The sequence below is a fragment of the Procambarus clarkii genome, chromosome 23, assembly GCF_040958095.1.
Source record: "Procambarus clarkii isolate CNS0578487 chromosome 23, FALCON_Pclarkii_2.0, whole genome shotgun sequence".
Taxonomy (NCBI): Eukaryota; Metazoa; Arthropoda; class Malacostraca; order Decapoda; family Cambaridae; genus Procambarus; species Procambarus clarkii.
This window is the reverse complement of record NC_091172.1, coordinates 33,151,769-33,174,807: the sequence shown is the minus strand read 5'-3', so window position 1 is coordinate 33,174,807 and position 23,039 is coordinate 33,151,769. Positions and strand designations below refer to the sequence as shown.

General features: G+C 41.0%; 1 protein-coding gene across 2 annotated transcripts in view; it reads right to left on the bottom strand.

Annotated features, from left to right (window-relative positions):
• The window catches only part of ValRS (Valyl-tRNA synthetase), a 59,816-nt gene extending 39,788 nt beyond the window's left edge, over window positions 1-20,028 (bottom strand). For both annotated transcript variants that reach the window (XM_045751426.2, XM_045751427.2), the window contains exons 1-6: window positions 19,755-20,028; window positions 17,812-17,961; window positions 13,352-13,476; window positions 12,565-12,729; window positions 4,659-4,860; window positions 3,143-3,333 (exon numbers count right to left, since the gene is read on the bottom strand). In XM_045751426.2, coding sequence (XP_045607382.1) covers window positions 3,143-3,333; window positions 4,659-4,860; window positions 12,565-12,729; window positions 13,352-13,476; window positions 17,812-17,961; window positions 19,755-20,003 — 1,082 coding nt within the window. In that variant the 5' untranslated portion in view covers window positions 20,004-20,028. The remainder of the gene's footprint in view (window positions 1-3,142; window positions 3,334-4,658; window positions 4,861-12,564; window positions 12,730-13,351; window positions 13,477-17,811; window positions 17,962-19,754) is intronic.
• Window positions 20,029-23,039: the final 3,011 nt, after the last annotated feature.

The window sequence follows — 23,039 nt, the reverse complement described above, 5'->3', positions numbered from 1 at the left end:
GAAGGTGCCTGCTTTCAAATCTGTATGTCGCTAGTATTTATGTCATAATACCTACTTGTTCACTTTACTTCTACTACATACTCATTCCACTTTAGAGCTGCAGTCTTCATTTTATATTCTTTTAAAACTACATAGTAAATACCCAACAGTATAATATTTTTTACGAACGGCTATTTTTTTATTTTATTTTTTGAAGGGATATTTCTGAGTGGGCCCTGTTATTACCTAAGTGTACCTAAGTGTACCCAGTGAAGAAGTGTTTATGACATTATCATTTCAGTAAGGTTGTGTTGATGATGCAATGTGGGAATGGTGAACATTGAGCATTATTTGTATAGTGACGAATACCAAAAGTTACTTTAGGGGCTATAGCATTAATGTAAAGGTATACAGGAAGAGCGAGCCAGTCGATGCAATTTCAGCAGCTTGACCAAAATCCACTCTTGCACAACCCACACCACACTCACACCTAGATGATATTCCAATTTTGAATATGGAGGAACCTCTGGGCCGTTGTTGAATACCCATATACAACATTACACTACATCTCTTTAGTATGACATTTTTCTGGTTTATTTAGTGAACCTGTATTGCAATATATTTGAAGCCATGAAGCAATTATTTTGCATAGGGAGCAGAGAATATTGCCACTTCCAGATTATTGCCATGTCCTGTTGATTTTAGTCACGAGTTGTAAGAACAGTCATTCATTATTTATATATATATATATATATATATATATATATATATATATATATATATATATATATATATATATATATATATATATATATATATATATATAGATATATAGATATATAGATATATAGATATATAGATATATAGATATATACATATATACATATATACATATATACATATATACATATATACATATATAGATATATAGATATATAGATATATATTTAGATATATTTAGATATATATATATATATATATATATATATATATATATATATATATATATATATATATATATAGATATATAGATATATATAGATATATATAGATATATATAGATATATATAGATATATATAGATATATAGATTAGATATATATATATATATATATATATATATATATATATATATATCTATATATATCTATATATATCTATATATATCTATATATATCTATATATATCTATATATATCTATATATATCTATATATATAGATATAGATATATATATATATATATATATATATAGATATATAGATATATATATATATATAGATATAGATATATATATATATATATATATATAGATATAGATATATATATATATATATATATATATATATATATATATATATATATAAATGTAGTGTTGATAGAACAGAAATGGCCCTGTTTAGAGTGCTATTAGATGCTTCCTAAGCCAGGGAACACCCCCATACATTGCTCACACGTCAGGTTCTCATCATAACAAATAATTTGTAAAATTATTTTACTGCACGGTTTAGGGATGGGAAGAAAGCGGAGAACAGAGTTCATTAAAATTACGAACGATATTGCTCGTTCTAACAAGGAATTTAAATAAACAGTATATACTGCATCTCTTTAAATTATATTGTACAAAGAGAAGGAGAAAAGTTGTTTTTATATAAGACACAAATTCATGCAATACATCTGTGCTAAGTGAGGATACCTACAATGCACAATGAACCCTAGAAATGAAATTTAAATAGCCCAATATTCACATAATAGAGCTATCGTATATGTTCAACACACAAACAGTAACAAAAGCACGAGGCATCTCCCTTGGTGAAATCCAAGTGGTGGTTGTTGTGTGGTGCAACACTGCTAAATAATATATTTAAATTGTTATTCACCCACACAATTTCCAAACATGATCCGACCTTAAGATCTCGCATTAGTTTTTTTTAAATACTTTTTAGATTGCATTCTTGTATCATGGCACCTCTTATTATGTACAGTGGGGCCTCGATTTACGATGGTAATCCGTTCCCAGAGGCGTATCGTAGGTCGAAGCGATTTTCCCGTAAGAAATAAGGGGAATTGAATTAATCCATTCCCCAGCCTCCAAAATACTAACTTACAAATACATTTTATACTGAATACAATATTTTCTCTAACTACAATACAATACCTATGTTTATCTTATCTTTATGGAGGAATCTTGATGGAGTATGCAAGATGGTGATGAGGGGGGAGGAGGAGAAGTGTTACTGTTTGGAAGGGGAGTCCCCTTCCATTATAACATCAGGCAGTGATGACGTTTCTGGGATACTCTCTGGCATGTTTTGCCTGCATACCACTAGGACCTGCTTGTGGCTCACTGCTTGTTTGTCTTACTAAGAATCTGTCTAAAGACACTTGTTTTTCCCTACATTTTAACGCTTGTCTGTAGTAAGACATCACATTGTCATTTAAAGGTCAATGCAGTGGCCTGCTACAGCTGTATCTGGGCAAGTTTTTTCAACAAAACTTTGGAGTTCTTCCCATACTTCGCACATTTTCTTAATGAGGAAGGGACATCCTCTACTGCCTTTACTTACAACTATTTTCTTAGGTTGAACCTTACCACTGACTTTCTTGGGACCCATGGCATGATATATATAATCAGTTTTTGTTCAAAAGGCAAAAAATCACCACAAAAACGGAATTTCTTATAGGTGTGATAGTCACTAAGCGGGCAGCTCTAGTAAACTGAGGCAGGTCAGCCCAAGTGACCGGGAACCACGTGATCGGTTGACCCAAACATGTACCAACAAATATCGTTAGTCGACAACACTATCATAAGTAGAGTCGCATTTTTTTATCAAATTTACATCGTAACTCGAAATTATCTTAAGTCTGGGCAATCGTAAGTCAAGGTGCCACTGTACTTTAATATTCTATATACATCTCTGAAAAGTTTAGTATTATTTAGCAATAACGTTCAGGTAGGAATTTTAATGAAGGGGTAGAAAATGATGCACTTTTGGGAGATCTGCATAAAATAACTTTGCACAAGGTATTCTAGGAACACATTCTTGCACAAATTGAGGGTTTACTGATATAAGTAATTATTTCAGCTGTGAACTAATAATGGTAAAAATGGGAAAATAAAGCATACAGTATACAGAAAGATAAAATTGCAATTTTATCAACAAACCTTTCATCTTTTGGGTGGACTGCAACAGCTGTGTCCCCTAACATGGTTTCAATTCGAGTGGTGGCAACAACTATACGTTCATCTGAATCCTCTACTTGGTATGCAAATGAAACCAATACTCCAAATTCTACTTTATCCTTGTAACCTGGGACTGGCAGTTCTGTACGTCCAGGGAGCTCTTTCTTCTCAACCTGTCAACAATTGTAAACATGGAAAACCCATCAAAATGGGTGAGCATACAGAGACAATTTAAATATATAAACCACTATGAAAATACAGGGGAAGAAGGGAAACAGGAGGAAAGGACAAGATGGCAAGGTAGAAACAAAAACAAAAAGTAGGACAGACAAAAGGATGAAGGGATAAATAGGGAGGAAGAGAATGACTGGAGCATAACGATGGTAGGCGAGGAGGGATTATGGTAGGGGGAAGAGAGGGGATTATGGTAGGGGGAAGAGAGGGGATTATGGTAGGGGGAAGAGAGGGGATTATGGTAGGGGGAAGAGAGGGGATTATGGTAGGGGGAAGAGAGGGGATTATGGTAGGGGGAAGAGAGGGGATTATGGTAGGGGGAAGAGAGGGGATTATGGTAGGGGGAAGAGGGGATTATGGTAGGGGGAAGAGAGGGGGATTATGGTAGGGGGGGAGGAGGGATTATGTAGGGGGGGAGGAGGGATTATGGTAGGGGGTAGGAGGGATTATGGTAGGGGTAGGAGGGATTGTGGTAGGGAAGGGAGGAGGGATTGTGGTAGGGAAGGGAGGAGGGATTGTGGTAGGGGGGAGGAGGGATTGTGGTAGGGGGAGGAGGGATTATGGTAGGGGGAGGAGGGATTATGGTAGGGGGAGGAGGGATTATGGTAGGGGGAGGAGGGATTGTGGTAGGGGAGGAGGGATTATGGTAGGGGGAAGAGAGGGGATTATGGTAGGGGGAAGAGAGGGGATTATGGTAGGGGGAAGAGAGGGGATTATGGTAGGGGGAAGAGAGGGGATTATGGTAGGGGGAAGAGAGGGGATTATGGTAGGGGGAAGAGAGGGGATTATGGTAGGGGGAAGAGAGGGGATTATGGTAGGGGGAAGAGAGGTAGGGGGAAGAGAGGCAATCTTCCCATCGACTAACTGTTGCCACGATCTAATATATATGCACATCAGTCGGGAAGCTGAAGGGGCTCTCCACAGAAAATATCCAAATACGTACCCAAATATAAAAGAATAAAAACCCACACTTATGTTTTTTATTTAGAGATTTGAACTACAACAAGTCTTTTGCACTCTCCTGACTGCATTATCAAGGTCTGTGTATATAGTTTGGATGAAACTTTTACCTCAATGACTAATACCAAAGTGTGGGTCTTATACCCTACGTTATTATGTCTGTTAAACAATATTGTTACTTATATACATACTACTGTATAAGCAAACTATTTTATAAAGTATTAAGCAACACCAAAAAAATATTTTTAAACATTATGGTCCATTTGATCAGCTAATTTTATAACACTAGCCTCCATGCTCTTACCTCAATGTCAGAGATGGCAGACTTAAGTGTACAAGACCAGTTGACAAGGCGATTAGACCTGTAAATAGTTCCATCTTCATGGAGTCTTACAAAGGCCTCCTTCACAGCTTCTTGAGGTCCAGGATCCATTGTAAAAGTAGTACGATCCCAGTCAAGTGACGATCCCATTTTTTCCAGTTGATGATAGATACGATCACCCTTTCTGTGTAAAAATAAGAGTTTGGTTTTAAATCTAAAGAAATGTCAAAAGATATTTAAAAGAGGTGAACACACCTGAAAATAGGCATACTTCAAACAGTACTTGAATCCCCAGTTACTATACCAAATAATATACAAAACAACCTCGATTCAACGAATCTCCGGCTAGTTCGCACACTTTTCAGGCCGCATTTACTCACCCAGTTCGACGAACAATGGTTCGCTGAAGTGGGGGATGTTCGGATTTGCTTACGATGTCGAGACAGTGTTCACAAACTGGTGGAAAATTTTCCCATTCTATCACAGATTACAATTAATAATTCGCTATATGACAAGTTCGATCACACAAGTGAACTGCACAAGTGGTCTGCAAGTGGTCCACAAGCTTACGATGTTGGGACAGAGTTCACAGAGATGTGGAAAACTTTCCCATTCCATCACAGGTTACAATTAATAATTCCTTCATAGGACATGTTGCATCACACAAGTGGACCACACATGTGGGCCACACAAGTGCGCCACAAGTGGTCTACAAGATTATGATGTTGGGACAGAGTTCACAGAGTGGTGGAAAATTGTTTCATTCCATCACAAATTACAATTAATAATTCCTTCATAAGACAAGTTGGCTCACACAAGTGGACCACACAAGAAGTGAACCATATGAACCAAACACCAGCCAAAGTGGTCCACACAAGTGAACGACTGAGTTTCAATGATTTTCATTCAGTGATTTGTGGCACACGTATCTATGTAAATTAATTTAAAGGCTGAAGCATGAATAGCTAGCTAATGTGTTGAAATCTTCTTATATACATTTTCTGTGATGAAACAAGACGAGTGAGGGTGGACAGATAAGGGAATACTGTACAGTAAACCTCACTTTACAGTGTGGTCTAACTCACTTTCGTCCGAGTCGTCATAGTTCAGTAACCCATGACTTTGAATGTTTCAGATTAATAAATCATTTCTAAAACTGATGTTTTAATAACTCTTTATTATCCTAATTAAACTAAACTAAAACAAAAAATCAGCATTGAATGTAATGAAACTCCATTTTTTGGGCGAGTCCCGGAGGCTCCACAGAGCTTACTAGGCTGATATGCTAATGTCAGACTTTGGCATCAGTCATGTATATGGAGTTCTTATGGACCTACCGGGGACCACGAGCCAGAACCTGGCCCCCCTCTAGAGAGGCAAGGGGAGCAATGGCCTATAGAAACCCCCGTGTAATTGGAAGCATTCTATGTCTGCCATCGACCGGGTTAGGTACCCAGAAAGGTAGGCATCCCAAAACAAACCCCCTATTCTGGTGAAAATTGTAACCAAAAGCCGAACGAGTGGATAGAACTCCCCAAACAAAAACAAGCAAACTAGAATGACATCATTCGTCGTTGAGCCGCTGTCAGCACAGCATCCCCCTCCCTGGGAGGGGGAAGTGGGAGCCCCAGACCTACCACGCCGGCGATCCACACCCTAGTTCTGAGGCTGGATGTCAAAAACATGCGAAAAAAATACCGACCGGTGGGAGGGAGGGATGCCGGGGATTCTCCGGGACTCGCCCAGAAAATAGCGTTTCATTACATTGAACGCTGGTTTTCTGGGGGAAGCCCCTACGGCTCCCGGGAGCTAACTACCCACAGAGGAAAGAATAAGGACTTACCCGGGAGGCAGTTGCTGCTCACTCCTCAACCCGAAGTCGAGACAACTGGCTGCATCCGCTGATCCCAAGCGACACAGGCCAGACCGGGCCCAGGAATGTTTACAAGGTAACAAGCAGCCAGGACCCTGTTCAACCGCCAAAATCCCCGCGCCCGAATGTCAGCCCCGGACATATTGGCGGCAAGAGCCGCGAACTTGCGGGAGTCATAAGCACCGGAAAAGACTGCAGGGTCACTAGCCTTAATAATTCTGCGGACGACCTGGGTGACCCGCACCCTCGAAAAGGGAAACAGGGAAACCGGATCAACCCAAAGCACATCCACGGACACAGAAGCCATGGTACGCAAATAACGGCGGAGAGCCACAACCGGACACAAAACATGATGCACCCCCGGCTGAACCAACCAAGCATCAACAACCCAAGGGCCCCTCCGGAACGCAGCAGTCTCATTCTTCGCCAGAAAAGAAGAAGGCTGCAGACGAACAAAACAATCACCCCGACCGAAGGAGCAGAAACCTCTGCGCCGGAGGAGAGCATGAAGCTCACCCACCCGACCCCCAGAGGGCAATGCCAACAGGAAAAGAGCCTTCCAAAAACAATCCGGAACCGAGGGAGCCACAACAAAACGAGGAGAAGAAAGGAAAGAGAGCACCCTGTCCAAAGACCAGGACGGCTCAGGCGGCACATGAGCAGGCCGGACGTGAAACACCCAAGAATGCTTGCGAAACAGCGCAGACGTGATATCAATACCGAAAGCAAGCTCTGCCAGCGCCACACGATACGAGGTGACTGTTAGGCCTAAGGAGATGGTCTGGAACAACCATGAGAGAAAGGACAACACCACCCTAACAGAAAACGAAGTACAATGACGAAGGCGTAAGAGGAACTGGAAGGAGCGCCAGGAAACTTCATACTGCCGCCGATTAGGTTGGATGCGCAGTAGGTTGGATGCGATAAGCCGAAAACCTCCGGAAAGACGGAACCGAACCAGGGGAGGGGCCGACACAAAGTCCAACTCGTACGCAGAGGTTGGAAAAGAAAACCCCACTCCTTGTAACAGTAAGCCCCGCTCAGAGGGCAGAAAAACCCAGGTGGGGGTCCAGCGGGGATCAAGGCCCTAAAGTCAGCCCCTCCCCAGCCCCAGGGTCCTCCTCTGCAGGACCTGGGGCCAAGTCCTCCCCCCAAGCACCGATCCCACCAGACAAGGCCGGCACAGCCATAAAAGACGGATAGAATGAGGCCCACTGGTCAGACCCAGAGGCTTCGGCCGGGGGAGGAGACTCGAATGCCTCCGTCACCACACCGGAAGGGGCATCCCCCGAGGCTGCCTGAGTCTCAAGACTAACTAATCCCCTGCCCCGACTCCGAAACCCTCAGACGTTTCGGGGCTGGAAGCAGGGGAGGGGGACCAGAACGAACAACAGGAGGGGAAGGACTAGGAGGTGCGGACTGCACTAGGGTCGAAGCGCCCCCACCCCCAAGTCCAGTCCCTATAAGCAAAACGGGGCAGCCGCGGGGCATCCGGGTGAGCAACCAACCGAGCGCGTTGCAACAAACGAAACCTGGGACCTAGAACACCTGCGCAGCCAGTACCCGAAGATGATCATTCACAGATTGGGTAAATTGAGTTACCAGCAAGCAGTAATACTCATAGGACTCTGGGTCAAAAGTGTCACCGACCCAACAGGCTGCGTGACAGGCAAAAACAGTGAGGGTCGCCCTGAGACAAGGGAACTGAACCCTAAAACTCGCAGGAAGCAATGGGGGACCCCGGGGTCACATTCATCGGACCCACGCGTCCTCTAGGGGATTCCCAGGGTCCTGAGCGTTTATTTAAAGAGGACTTGTGCTCAGGTAAACCCAGGCAGGGTACTGCTAACTGGCGCCCAAAACTACCAAACTGTCTAAAGCTGAACCCCAGGGACGTGTACATTCATGGGGACCAAGCAGGGGGCACCACAAAGTATCAAGATGAGGCCAAACACCAGTGGCAAGTAGGGCAGAACCCCCCACCAAGGCAAAAACAAAATCCTGCAAGAGGACAAAGTACCGCAAGGAACAGAGCTGGCCGCTGTGATAGGTGACGATTAGCTGCACAGCACCCTGCGCCCCCTTACCAACGCAAAAACTGCCTCCTACCCTAAGGTAAACTAGGGAGACAAAACACGCAAGTACCCAGAGGGCAACCGAAAAAACAAGCAGTTAAACGAACCCACAGAGGCACACCCCGAGGAACTTGTGGAAAGTAACCCCAAGCTCCAAGGGCAGTACTTACAAGGCACCTAGGGAAGGAAGCCCTAGGCAAATGCAGCCTGAGTACTGAGGAATAACTCCTGGCTCTCGCACCCCTGGAGTACAGCAGCCACACACAAGACACAGCGTTGCAAAAAGACTGTAGCCAGAGCACACAACTGAGCCGATACCATCAGCCTCAAGAACTGGGGTGTGGATTGCTGGCGCAGACAGCAGCGTGACAGGTGACGTCATACTAGTTTGCTCGATTATGTTTGGGGAGTTCTATCCACTCGTTCGGCTTTTGGTTGCAATTTTCACCAGAATAGGAGTTTGTTTTAGGACGCCTACCTTTCTGGGTGCCTAACCCGGTCAATGGAAGACAGAATGCTTCCAATCCCACTGGGGTTTCTATAGGCCATTGCTCCCCTTTCCTCTCAAGAGGGGGGCCAGGTTCTGGCTCGTGGTCCCTGGTAGGCCCATAAGAACTCCATACACATGACTGATGCCTAAGTCTGATATTAGCATATCAGCCTAATAAGCTCCAGGGAGCCGTAGGGGCTCCTCCCAGAAATATATAATTTGATGTAAATCCAATATTTAAGAGAAATTGATGTTACTGGATCTGGCTTAAACACCAGCCTACTGTAGGGTGCATAGACCTAGTCTGCGTTCGTATAGTAGGCACCCAGTGCCCCTAACTTTGTCTGTGATAAACGTATTTATCTGCCGGTGGAAGAATAATCATGGAATTTACCATTTTTGGACTACAGCTGGATTATTATACAACTGAGCCAGCACCAGCGAGCACCAGCAAACCTGATGCAATCATCTAAGAACATTGTGTGTGGAGTGTACAGTTAGAACAAGTGTTAAATTTAAGTACATAGTGTTAGTGTTCAAATTAAGGTTGCAGTACAGTAATTTTAGTGTAAAATAGTTTTCATAAATTGTATTGTAGTACTCAACATACAGCTGAACTACTTAATCAACACAGCGCTAAAGGCATAATACACTACAGTACGTATTTACTGTACAGCATTCACAAATCCACAAAACTTCCAAATGGGCATAACTCCAACAATAAGGTAAATAACAAATGTAATACAGTACTTTTTAGTAGAGTAGTAATATACAGGTACAGTATGTAATATGATAATGCATTTTTATTATGTACAAGAAAAAAAAAAGTGATGCAAATGCCTCCTGAAGGTCACCTCTTGCAACGAATCCAGCACTCCAACGCATCGAGATTGGTCCCATATCGTACGTTGAATCGAGGTTGTACTGTATATAATATTACAATTCTACTACAAGAACTTTGACTACCCGGGTCCAACCTGCATTACCAGGGCTCACTCCTTGGCATACACAATACCATAACCACTTTCACTGGTGAAGTGGTTATGGTACTGTCAATGCCAAAGAGTGAGCCCTGATAATGCAGATTGGAATCCAGGACGTCAGAGTTATTAAGTGATTTATGGCTTGGGGATCATTCATGCTTTATTTCACATAATATGAATATTCTGAACACAAGAATGGCTTCCTTTCCCCTCTGTATTGGGCTTGGAACAATCATACCCATTACTCTGCAGAAAAAAAAAAAAAATGCAAAATTAGAGTAACATTGAAGTTAAGTACAATATTGCATATGGAATTGTCTATCACAGCATAAAGGAGACAAAATTAACAAGTGCCCCCGAAACACAATTTTCCCACGAGGGAACCAGGTAATAGGGAAGGAAACGGAGAACGGGGGTGGAAGTGGTGCAGCCCTGCTACTTCAGTTGCATCGGAGCTTCAAAGAAATAGGTATCAACCAGGTATGGTCAGGACAAAATTTAAAATGAAACAGACAAAAGACAATTCAAAAGAAAAACATTCCAGGGTCATATTTAGACCCCCACAATGATTTTTGGCACAGCCCTCCAGCTGCACAGCTAAATATTTTCAAAACTTTTTGGTATAGTAAAATGCAGCATTATTCACTGATCTTGGGTGAATTAACATATTTCCTGCTGTCAATAATTTGCCAGACACATAAAACAGACAATTCTTCCACAGCTTCAATGCTTTCTTAAGCCACAGCTCTTTATCAGGGTAAGGGATCATTTTTTTGTTTTCAAACCACTAAGCTCCTCTCACTGGCTTAGTGAGAGGAGCACACACATTAGACACACAAAGACTGAGACAAATCCAGTAAGGTACATTTATTGAGACACTAAAATACATCTCAAAGGATAGAAGACAAACGGACAGACACAGGGGTAGAGAGAGAGAGAGGCAGACAACTGATGGATGGCTGGATAGATAGATGAAGGGAGGGATGGATGGATGGATAGATGAAGGGACGGATGGATGGATAGGTAGATGGACAGATGAGACAGAGACCCAGGCAATGCCAGGAACCCCCCCACCCCCCCAGTACTAGGAATAGCAACAGTGGATGACACTGGTGGTAGACATTTACAATCTCCAATTAAGTTGACCAGACCACACACTAGAAGGTGAAGGGACGACGACGTTTCGGTCCGTCCAGGACCATTCTCAAGACAATCGACTTGAGAATAGTCCAGGACAGACCGAAACGTCGTCGTCATGGACCTTCTAGTGTGTGGTCTGGTCAACATACTTTAGCCACGTTATTGTGACTCATCGCCTGCATACGAATCTCTAATTAAACCCCATCAGACCTTAGAGTAGATATGGCAATTACAACAAGACCTGCCTTGTAGGTCTTCTTGTAATTGCCATAGCTATCTATGGCAATTATAATTTCATATCTTGTTGGAATTACAACAAGAGTAGATATGGCAATTTACCTGCCTGAAGGTAAAGAAATGGCAGCCACAGTGGCAAAGGAAATGAAGGGTGAAGAGTCTGGTATATTAGGGATTTTAATCACAGGAAAATTGACTGGGTAACAAAAGCCCCCAATAAGATGAGGAACATGGAGAGCAAAACTCTTGGAAACAGCAGACAAGCACTTCTTGGGAATATATTTAAGCAGTCTCCGTGGTGTAGTGGTAAGACACTCGCCTGGCGTTCCGCGAGCGCTATGTCATGGGTTCGTATCCTGGCCGGGGAGGATTTACTGGGCGCAATTCCTTAACTGTCGTCTCTGTTTAACGCAACAGTAAAATGTGTACTTGGATGAAAAAACGATTCTTCGCGGCAGGGGATCGTATTGCCCGAAACGCTACGCGTACTAGTGGCTGCACAAGAATGTAACAACTCTTGTATATATCTTAATATTAAGAGCTGACACAAGAAAGGGAAGCACACACTAGCAACACTATACTGAACTTAATTTTACTCAAAATAAAGCTGATGTTGAGAAGATAAGAGTAATAGGAGCTATAATAAGACTAATAATACAGTCCACCGTATTATTAATTGAATATAAAGTGGAGCTCAAGAAGCGAGTCAGACCAAAGAACATTTGAAACAAGATTAAAGATTACTGCTGTAGGAAATACAAGATTGAAAGGCATCTTTAAAAATGCAATACGAGAGAATTAGACAGGAAGGGAACAAACGATTTGGTAAATATAGGGTTATATCTTGAGATGTCCAAATCACATTTTTTGCACTATTTACTCAACAAAACACCTATTTTAACATTAATACTAATGCTTCTCCACTTTCCATCCATAAATTCAGCACACAAGGAAGTCCAGAAAGTTTAAAATCAGCAATAATGTACAATTATAAGCTAAAAAGTTTGTAAAACATATGAAGAGGGTTATTATAATGACAAAAACTGTTCAAAAGCTTAATAATATTCAAACCCGTTTTTAAAAATCTTACTCATTCTTCCACTGCCACACACGGTTAATGAACTCCTCACGCCCCAGATCATGACGAGACTTTCCTTCTTCACGCTTTATTTTCTTTTCCACTGCAACCTGTGTAGCAATACCTGCATGATCACACCCAGGCACCCATAGTGTTGTGCGACCTTTCATTCTGTGCCTGGAAAAACAAATTAGGATATGTTCCAAGCTACTGTTTGTTTGGAGAAAAAGCATAAAAAAATTTTACATTCTTAACAAGAAATAACAATTCTCTTTACATACAGTATTCACAATCATTACTATAGAGCACTTATAATAATGGTCGAGTCTTGAACAGGAATTAATTATTCTAACATTTAGATGTAAAGCATAGTGACGCTGCTGTATTGCTGCAACATGGTTGCAGCTATTGGGTACAAATTAATTTTTTGAAAGATATTATAACTATTATTTCCGAGCATTTGTTAATTGCAGTAAACAACTTTTTTGTGAAGTAAGCATTACTGCTTACCACAGCTTGTTAAATTCCAGAGAGGTTCAAAGAGGAGTGGTCCAGAAAGACTACTAATTAAAGGGGACATGCCTGTACTTTATCTCTACTCAAATATTAGTGTTCTCTAAATTTTCGAAGTACAGTATTTAGTAACAATTCACAAAGACAATGAAGTGGTACTCTCACTCAAGTTACCACATGTACACTGTTCTAATAAAATTAGAAAATAAACATTTGGTAATTTCTGGGACAATACACAAAGACTAATAAAAATGTTTAACTTTTCTAAAGTACAACTTATACCTACCAGCGACAAATAGCATCTTCAACAGAATTTGTCAATGCATGGCCAAGATGAAGACTTCCCGTGACATTTGGAGGAGGAATTACCATAATAAACTTTCCTTTAGGGTTAGATTCATCTAGATTTACCTATAAAAAACAAAAATAAAAATATATAAAATGTTTATCACAGCAAAATAAAATCTGAACAGGTAAACAAACAGATTTTGCATTGACATTTATGATGAATGGGTATGAAATGTGGTTATAACATTTTTTATTAAGGTGAACCAATGTAATGAGGATTAGAATAAGGTTCCCAAGATAGATTAACCCTACAGTTTTTAAACTACCTGTAATATGTTTCAGTGAAATTTGCTTTGTTGATGGGACATCAAATGATGTACTGGATGTATTCTGTGTCAGTGACCGAGTATTGACTGGCACCAAGTGTTCTGATTGCAGCCCAAAGGTGGCATAGTCACCAAGCACCAGGGAAGACATTAGTTTATGGCCTCAGTAACTTTACAGTCTTGATGTGGGATGCATGCTTCCCAGCTCTCTGCTCCGATAGAACGTTGATCAATAACACACATTTACAGGCAAATGCAAAGAAATATTTTTGTTGTCCTAGCTATTGGACACAAGTCTTCACTTTAAATAAACAAATCGTTCACACATCCCCCAGGCCAATCCAAAGGGAGATACAATATATTTATTGATATACTTTAATATACACACAGTATCTGTAAAATTAAATATTTAATTTTAATTCTGCCAATGTTATTTTAGTGTTTTTATTAAGGTGGAACTTATTAGCACCTGCCATCATTTGTGGGCAAAATTTTGCCAAGAATTAAAATTAAAAGGAATTTGGAAAATCTTGTGAATGCCACAAACAAACAATAGGTTAAATAATGCACACCTACTAAGAATATTATAAATGAAAGATTAAAGACCTTACCAGGTCAGTATACAGTGGAACCCCGATTAACGAATTTAATTTTTTGAAGATGACTGCTAAGGGAAGCCAAGGTGAGGTACTGCTAACCAGTTATCCCAGAACTTCCAAGCAAACAACTAGAAGCTGAACCCCTGCGACGTGTGCAAGCACGGGGACCTAGTGGAGGACCACCAAAATCCTACAAGTGGTCCTCTCACCACACAAGACAGAACCCCACCAGGCAAATCAAAACAAAAAACAAAAACCCTGCAAAAGCACGTCTCCAGGTGAAGAGAACCGGTAGCTATACGTATATCAGACAGCGGCACAGTACCTCGTGCCCCAGCCAGCGACGAAACTACCTTCTACCCAAGGGCAAACAGGAGTAAGAACCTCCTTAGCTGAACCCCCAATGAGCGGGCAATCACCAAGCAGCGACAGAACCACACGGAGGTAGCTGCTCCTGAACGTCTCATGGAAGATAACCCTGAGGCCGCAAAGGCAGTACTTACAGGGTACCTAGGGAAGGTAGTCCTAGGTGCATGCAGCCCCAGTACTCTTGTGTTACTTCTGGCTCACACACCACCAAAACAGAGCAACACCACCACACTGCAGCACTGCACAAACAGTGGAGCCAGAGTGATCGACCATCACCAACACAACAGCCTTTTGAACCGAGGAGAGTTGCCGGCGTGGAGGTCTGGGATTCCCCCGTCCCCCTCCGTTTTTGATTGTGGAGTTCTGTTTGCTAGTTCTGCTTTCGGTTTGCAATTTTTTGACCAGCAGTAGTTTGTTTTGAATTTCCTACCTTTCTGGGTGCCTGACCTGGTAGATGGCAGACAATGACTCCTTCCAATTGCACGGGGGTGTCTTTAGGCCATTGCTCCTCGTGCCTCTCTTGAGGGGGCCAGGTTCTGGCTCTGGTCCCGGAGAAGGCTTAGAACTCCTTCGATTGACTGTTGCCACGGTCTAATATACTGTATACACATCAGCCGGTATAGCTCCGGGGAGCCGAAGGGGCTTTCCACATAAAAAGAAAGTTATGTATTTGATTCGTCAGAGGTGTCCAAGAATCTGCAAGAACCAGCGGGAACGCTAGGAAGCACCATGTGTTTTTCTCGTTAATCAAGCGAAAGCTTGTCAATCGAGGTTCCACTATACTTTTATATAAGAGGAAGTTAAACAAAGCAAAAAGCAACTTTATAAGAATAAAATTAAAAAACCTGCAACGTTGAGATTAAGAGGAGATGAAAAAGTGATTACATACTTTTTTACAAACATCGGTAGATAGACAGACAATAACTTAAATGAGAAGATTGTATTTGTGAAAACCTTCAGAAGTTTCTAAATGTCATATGATGAAGATTAAGTGGAAAATGAGACACAATAAGCATAGCTCTTATGTATGACAATTGGGTAATTACTCATTAAAGGATACAGTATCTAATCAAGAGAAAAATCAGCTAATTAAAAGAAAATATTAAATTAACCCTTAGACAGCAACTATGAAGAAATAATCATACCTGCCAATGCAAAAAAAAAATTAAAATCCAACAAATAATTTTTCATTACATAATTATTCATTTGTATGCAGAATGTAAGAAAAAACACAAAACTAAGTGAATATTTATTGTTTCTTTGGGTGGAGGTACTGTGCAAGGCTCTTTCTGGCACTTGTTAACGCCTGGTGCTCGACTCTGCTGACGCTTCATGTTTTATCTTCAGATGTTTCCCAGACTGTTTTATCACTTGTTTTTTCTTTATTTACATCCAGATAGCTTTTATATCCATATACATGTAAAATCCAGACAACAATTGTTTAAATCATATGATGATGACCACATTTCCCTAGTAACATTCATGACGATAACTGCATTCGTACCATGAAATAGTAGCAGGATTTGTTCATGGAACAAGGTCAACTCCATTGCATCTACAGACCTATTATATCCATATTTACATCATACATGTAAAACCCAGACAATAATTTTGTAAATCTTCATATGATGGTAACTGCATTACCCTGTGAAATCAACAGTTGATGATAACCACTGTCAAAGGGTTAAGGAACAACAACAACATTTTGAGTTAGGAAAGTAAAAGTTTTGGAGACAGATTGCCAAGTATGGAGATCGGATTTTGGATGTACCGGGTACTAAAAGTTAAAGGAACAAATTTGGAAGCGACTTCAAGCAAAAAGTTTTGCAAGAACATTCAACAGAAGGAAATTTAAAAAATCCAGACGGAAGTCACAAAGGAAATAGAGAAGAATAGAGGTGGAAATTAAACTAGCCTTCACCCAAATGGCCAGAGAAAAATAATCAATTGAAAATGTGATTACACCCAAGTGAATGCGGGTTACAAGTAAAATTTGGATTGACCACCAGTCCAGTGCCTCCTAATTCCTAGCAAATCAAGATGGATTTCAGGTTATGTAATCTTAAACATGTCATGGTCCATGGGTATGGAGAGTGTCTGGAGAGAGCCACACACTGGTCCGATCCCACCATCCTGCTCCAAAGAATTTCTCAGATATATCACATTATGATTTCATTGTGTATAAAGGAATGTAATCAGGAAAAAATTGGTCACAATTACAAAACTGGTTTAGATAAAAAAAGATGGACATAATTCTTCAATAATTTTTGGATGTAAAGAGAAGGAAATAGCGTTGAGAATAGAAAAAAACAACAGAAGAGCAAGTTATAGGTATAAAAAAACTTGAGAAAATATTGACTAGTCAAAAAATGGCAAGTAAGAGAAAGAAAAAACCACCCTTAATGATCAGTACAAACCAGGAGCTAAGAAATAACAGAAAATTATCAAATGATGATGAAAAGACCAAACTTAGCTGTCTGCCTGTATTTACTATGTTCATATTTCCCTATCTTATTCATTACATTACAAGAACAAATTATTATAGCTCATTATGATGATTTGTAACTATCAAGTGAATCGAGGTATGACATTTCCTGTTAAATCCATGTCATTTCATTATAAATTTGATCCTATCCAGATGCTCTGGCAATTATTTTCTCAAGCACTTTGTACAAAATCTATCTAAATATATCGACCTGTATTTTGTTTTCCCAATGGTTCCCTTTCTTGAAGATCAGCATTACTAATACATTTGCTTTTTTCCGGATTTCTCGTAGTATGCCAGTCTCTTAATCAGTTTTTGTATTTCTGTATGTAGGTTAGATTAGCATTTTATAAGCACTGCCATTACCTTCTGTGGTTGATTGTTCAATAAATCACTGAACTATATGTTTAACAGATCTCTAACCCTGTCCATGGAGGACAGAAGAAAATGTATGTATGTTGGTTAACATTGTAAATGTGTAGCCATTGTAAACATCTGTGATAGAAAAAAGAAAGACTCATGAAGAAATAACCAACTGCATCAGATGTTTGTTTAAAATTATAAACACATTATTAAATCATTTAAGATGCTAGGTGTTTTTTAATTAAATTATTGAATTAATTGTACATTGAATCAATAACCATTAAACTTACAGAAAACCAATTAATTATAGACTCACCCCATATTCTGGTTTAAAGAATCCCTGTTTCTTCCACCAGGCGTACCAAGCGGCCTCCACATACTGGGGACTGTACTGGGCCGGCAGCTCCACGCTAACATCTTTTTTGTCTCCTGAAGGTGTTGCTAGATCGTAAGTGATCACTTTTTTCTGAAATTAAGTTTTTAAATGTTATCAAGACTAGTTCTATAATATTAAAGAATATTAATAGCTTAAAATAATGAGGCATCTCAAGCCTTATTTTCTGCCCTCTAACTGTACTGTAAAACAGCATGAACTTTATATAATAATGACAAGTGTATACCAAAAAGAGAACCTAATAACATTATATTAACCTTTAGACAGCGACTATGGAGAATAACATATCGAGCACTACACGTTATACATGATCATGTTTGCTGATGACGCTAACATAATAGGGAAGATAAGAAACCTAGATGATTATCATGCCCTTCAAGATGACCTGGACAAAATAAGTATATGGAGCACCATTTGGCAAATGGAATTTAATGTGAATAAATGCCATGTTAGGAATGTGGAATTGGAGAACATAGACCCCACACAACCTATAAATTATGTGAGAAATCTTTAAAGAATTCTGATAAAGAAAGATCTAGGAGTGGTTCTAGATAGAAAACTATCACCTGACTACCACATAAAGAACGCTGTGCGAGGAGCCTATGCTACACTTTCTAACTTCAGAATTGCTTTTAAATACATGGATGGCAAAATATTAAAGAAATTGTTCACGACTTTTGTTAGGCCAAAGCTAGAATATGCAGCGGTTGTGTGGTGCCCATATCTTAAGAAGCACATCAACAAACTGGAAAAGGTGCAAAGACACGCTACTAAGTGGCTCCCAGAACTGAAGGGCAAGAACTACGAGGAGAGGTTAGAGGCATTTTTAAATATGCAAAAACTAGAAGACAGAAGAAAGAGGTGATATGATCACTATGTGTAAAATAGGAACAGGAATTGATAAAATTGATAGGGAAGAATTCCAGAGACCCGGAACTTCAAGAACAAGAGGTCATAGATTTAAACTAACTAAACAAAGCTCCCGGAGAAATATAAGAAAATTCACTTTCACAGAGTGGTAGACGGTTGGAACAAGTTAGGTGAGAAGGTGGTGGAGGCCAAGACCGTCAGTAGTTTCAAAGCGTTATATGACAGAGTGCTGGGAAGACGGGACACCACGAGCGTTGCTCTCATCCTGTAACTACACTTAGGTAATTACATGTATTAATTGTCCCCCCTGAATAAATGTGTAGATCTACTGACAATAAATCCCTACTTAAAATCAAGGGGATGATATTTTAAACTTTCACCAGGTAATGACATCAAAAGCATAGGCAGTGGCCTTCAAGTAGGCCACTCAAAAATCTAAAAAGAATTTGCCACAGATAATGTAAGGTAATTATCAGGAGAAAGTGTTGAGCCAGTATGACTACAGTACTGTAGTGTCTTTTGTGGAGAACCAAGTGAACCAGAGCCTACTCGTCAAGTTCACAAAAACATCTTCCCACACTTTGCATGTTCTTAAGAGTTACTGACAACTTTTGCGACAAACATTTAAGGAGAAATACATGATGCTGAGTGAATCTAAGTCCGAGACCCTAAACTGTCACAGGAATTAGACCACGGGCCTCGCGGCAGAGTGGGCAGCGCTCTGGGGTCACAGTCCTAAGGGTCCTGCTTCGATCCCCAGCAAAGGCAGAAACAAATGGGAAGTTTCTTTCACCCAGATGGTCTGTTCACCTAGCACCTAGGAGTAAATAGGTACCTGGGAGTTAGACAGCTGCTAAGGGCCTCTTTCTGGGGGGATCTGTTTGAAAATTGGGATTAAGGACTTGTCCGAAACGCTACGCGTACTAGTAGCTGTATCAGAATGTAAGAACTCTTGTATATAAATAAATAAATAAATAAATTACGTGTAGACATACCTCTTCAACTTTCTTAGGTTTCTTGTCTTTCTGCGGCCCGTCAGACTGCTCGGCAACTTTAGCCTTCTTTTCGGCAAATTTTGCCAATTTAGCGGCTTTCTTGGCCTCCTTCTCCAGCTGTTTGGCGGTCTTGGGCTTGTCTGCGCCTTCTGCAGGAGGCAGGTGGTTGTGAGCGGCGTCGACCACCATGGTGATGAGTGAGGTGTGAGGTGGACCAGCTGCTGCTGCTGCCGTCAGACCGGGACACATGCGGCACCATCAACACGCCGCAATCTTCTCCATACAATGTGGAGAACATTATTATCTAATATGCATAATATAACACGATACCTATATATGTAATAATAAAACATAATGTATATGGTTCATTATTAAACAAAATTTATAAATACTCCTAGGACGTGTAGAGGTGTTTAACCATGCCAGACAGCTGTGTCAATTTTCCATGATCATTTACTCCATGCAAAAATTATATGAAATGAAAGCTGTAGTCTTACATCAGAACATATTTATTTATTTTGTTTATATTTGAGTCATCATCTCTGTATTGCCTCCATTGGTACAGATAGGAGCCGGGAATTTTTTTCATGTAAATTTTAAACAGATTTAAGTATTGTCTTTGCATTTACGGCTTTGACGGATATAAGCTGTTCCATGGGTTTATAATGATGATAATTATTATAATTTTGTATAATTATTATTACCTATGGGTGAAAAGAATCTCCTATTACATTGAGGCTTAATGTTGGTGTTGAAGCTGGATGTTGTCCTTTTTTTTTTTTAGCTGTCAACATTTCAAAGAAAGTGGTCCTGTAACACAGTCCTCTATACGTCCGGATACTACACACAGGACGGATCGTACACATTTTTTACCGTTTCAGACAAAAAATTTACACCTTTCGTATAAATAAATAAATATATATATCTTGAGGTGATTTCGGGGCTTTTAGTGTCCCCGCGGCCCGGTCCTTGACCAGGCCTCCACCCCAAGGAAGCAGCCCGTGACAGCTGACTAACACCCAGGTACCTATTTACTGCTAGGTAACAGGGGCATTCAGGGTGAAAGAAACTTTGCCCATTTGTTTCTGCCTCGTGCGGGAATCGAACCCGCGCCACAGAATTACAGGATTTCGAGTCCTGCGCGCTATCCACCAGGCTACGAGGCGCTATATATATATATATATATATATATATATATATATATATATATATATATATATATATATATATATATATATATATATATATATATATATATATATATATATATATATATATATATATATATATATATATGCAATTGACGATCACAAAACACTGATCATTTTATGCGGAAAATCCACAGAGAAATACGAAATGAGGTGAACGTTTTGGCTTGTTAAAGCCTTTGTCAACACCAGACTGACTAAGAAGGGAGAAGGGGGGAGGATATACCTGTTTTTGGTTCATTCTTTCCTAGGGATGGGTTGGTGTTACGGACCCGAGTCCAGCGTCCGAGCACGGAGCTGTGACGACCACGCCATCTGTGGGTCAGGTCCAGAAACCCCCTCCAAATGGACAGCGCCATCTAGTGAGGACAGGATATACTGGCCACAGGGGCTGGTTTCCCGTCCTGATCAGCTCATAACATAGCCGCTGCTGACCTCTGGTGAGGTGGTGCTTAGACAGCAACGCCATCTATGGAGTGGATAGGTGGGCGTTTGTGTCTAAGCCTGTTAGTGAGGTGCCCTAGAGTGTCATCAGTACTAATGACGTGTCTGATTACAGAGTCGACCTGGGACTGCTGTAATCAGACGTTGGATCAGTCTACCCAAGGCAGCCGTAGAATCTCCAAGTGTTAGCTGCAGAAGTTGTGAGTCACCCCCGGATGAACACTGTTGTGTTAGCCTGCCTGTGACGTGGCAGTTGAGGATTTGTCGTACCCGGGGCTGACTGGAGGAGAGGACTAACCACTGGGGTGTTGTGGTGAGGAGAGTGAATCCATAATGATAATTATGGTTGTGGCGAGGAGATTCCTTTGTAACTAGGCCAATCCTAAATTTCTTTTCATATTCATGTTTTTTGTTAATTGATTTGAGTATGCCACTTGTGAACCACAGATTGTTTATTCTTTTGTCAGTTACTTGTTTGGTATCGCGTTTTGGAGAGAAAGAGGTTAGTTAATGAGTTAATATCCTGTGTATTATTGAATTCAGATTCCCAGATCATAAAACAGCGGGGACACCTCGACATGAGCTGTTGCAGAGGTTGCGCGCCCTCAATCACCCTATCGCTTCTTCTCGCCTCCAGGTTCCCCCTGATCGCACCTCATCACAAGTAGAAACTAGCAGACGCTCTTACCTGTCTCAGTCACATGCCTGATACGCCCAGGTTGCTAATCGATTTTCCCTCCTGGGTAGCCTTGACATGGACGGAAACTCGCCCACGGATACAGACATGGACACTCAGTCTCGGCCGGAGCCTGGCACTCGTCACCCTCCTGCCTCTCCCCAAAGAAGCCAACACCGGCGTCGTCGACACTCCCATCAATCAAGAGGTACTGCTCCAACAGATAGCCCTGATGATCCTCTGGTCCCGCAGGCACTTTCCCAGGGGATTGTGACACCGGTGGAACATGGGGCCCACAGTGAAGCACCCACCAGTCACAGACGTCGTCAAGAGAGTTCGCGAGCCGATCACTGCTTCCGTCAGGCAGAGAGAAGCACTGATCAACATCCTCTGGACTGGCTGTCATTGATACCACACATTTTACTTACTTTGTATGAGGGTTTTATGTTTTTTTTTAGTGGTTCCCCCTTTGGAGACGTCTGTACACAGGTGGTCAGAAAGTTAGCTGTTGTATTTCAGGGATAATGGCACCCCATCCTGAGAATACTGTGGTGTTTTGGAATGCCCGCTCCCTTTGTAAGAAGACGCAATTTCTACGCAATTTTATCGCTAGCGCACCATCGTTGATCGTGACCAGTGGTGTCCGACCCAGGAGGATACAGTGGAACACCTTCTTCGACTCCACTGCCCTCGATTTCATAGCGCTCGCGTCAGACTACAGAGTGCCGTTCGTAGGCTGAATATTCCCCGCCTCACAGTTCCCCTTCTTCTTGACGGGGCAGGTAAGAGAGACGAAGATGTCATGACATCCTTCGCTATACCTTCCGCTTCAACCGTCATGTCCGCGGCCTGAAGAGACTGTAAAATATGTAACCTGAAGAGATTGCAGGGTCTATGGCCTGAAGTAAATAAAAAATATAAATAAATAAATAAATGTTTATTCAGGTAAAGTACATA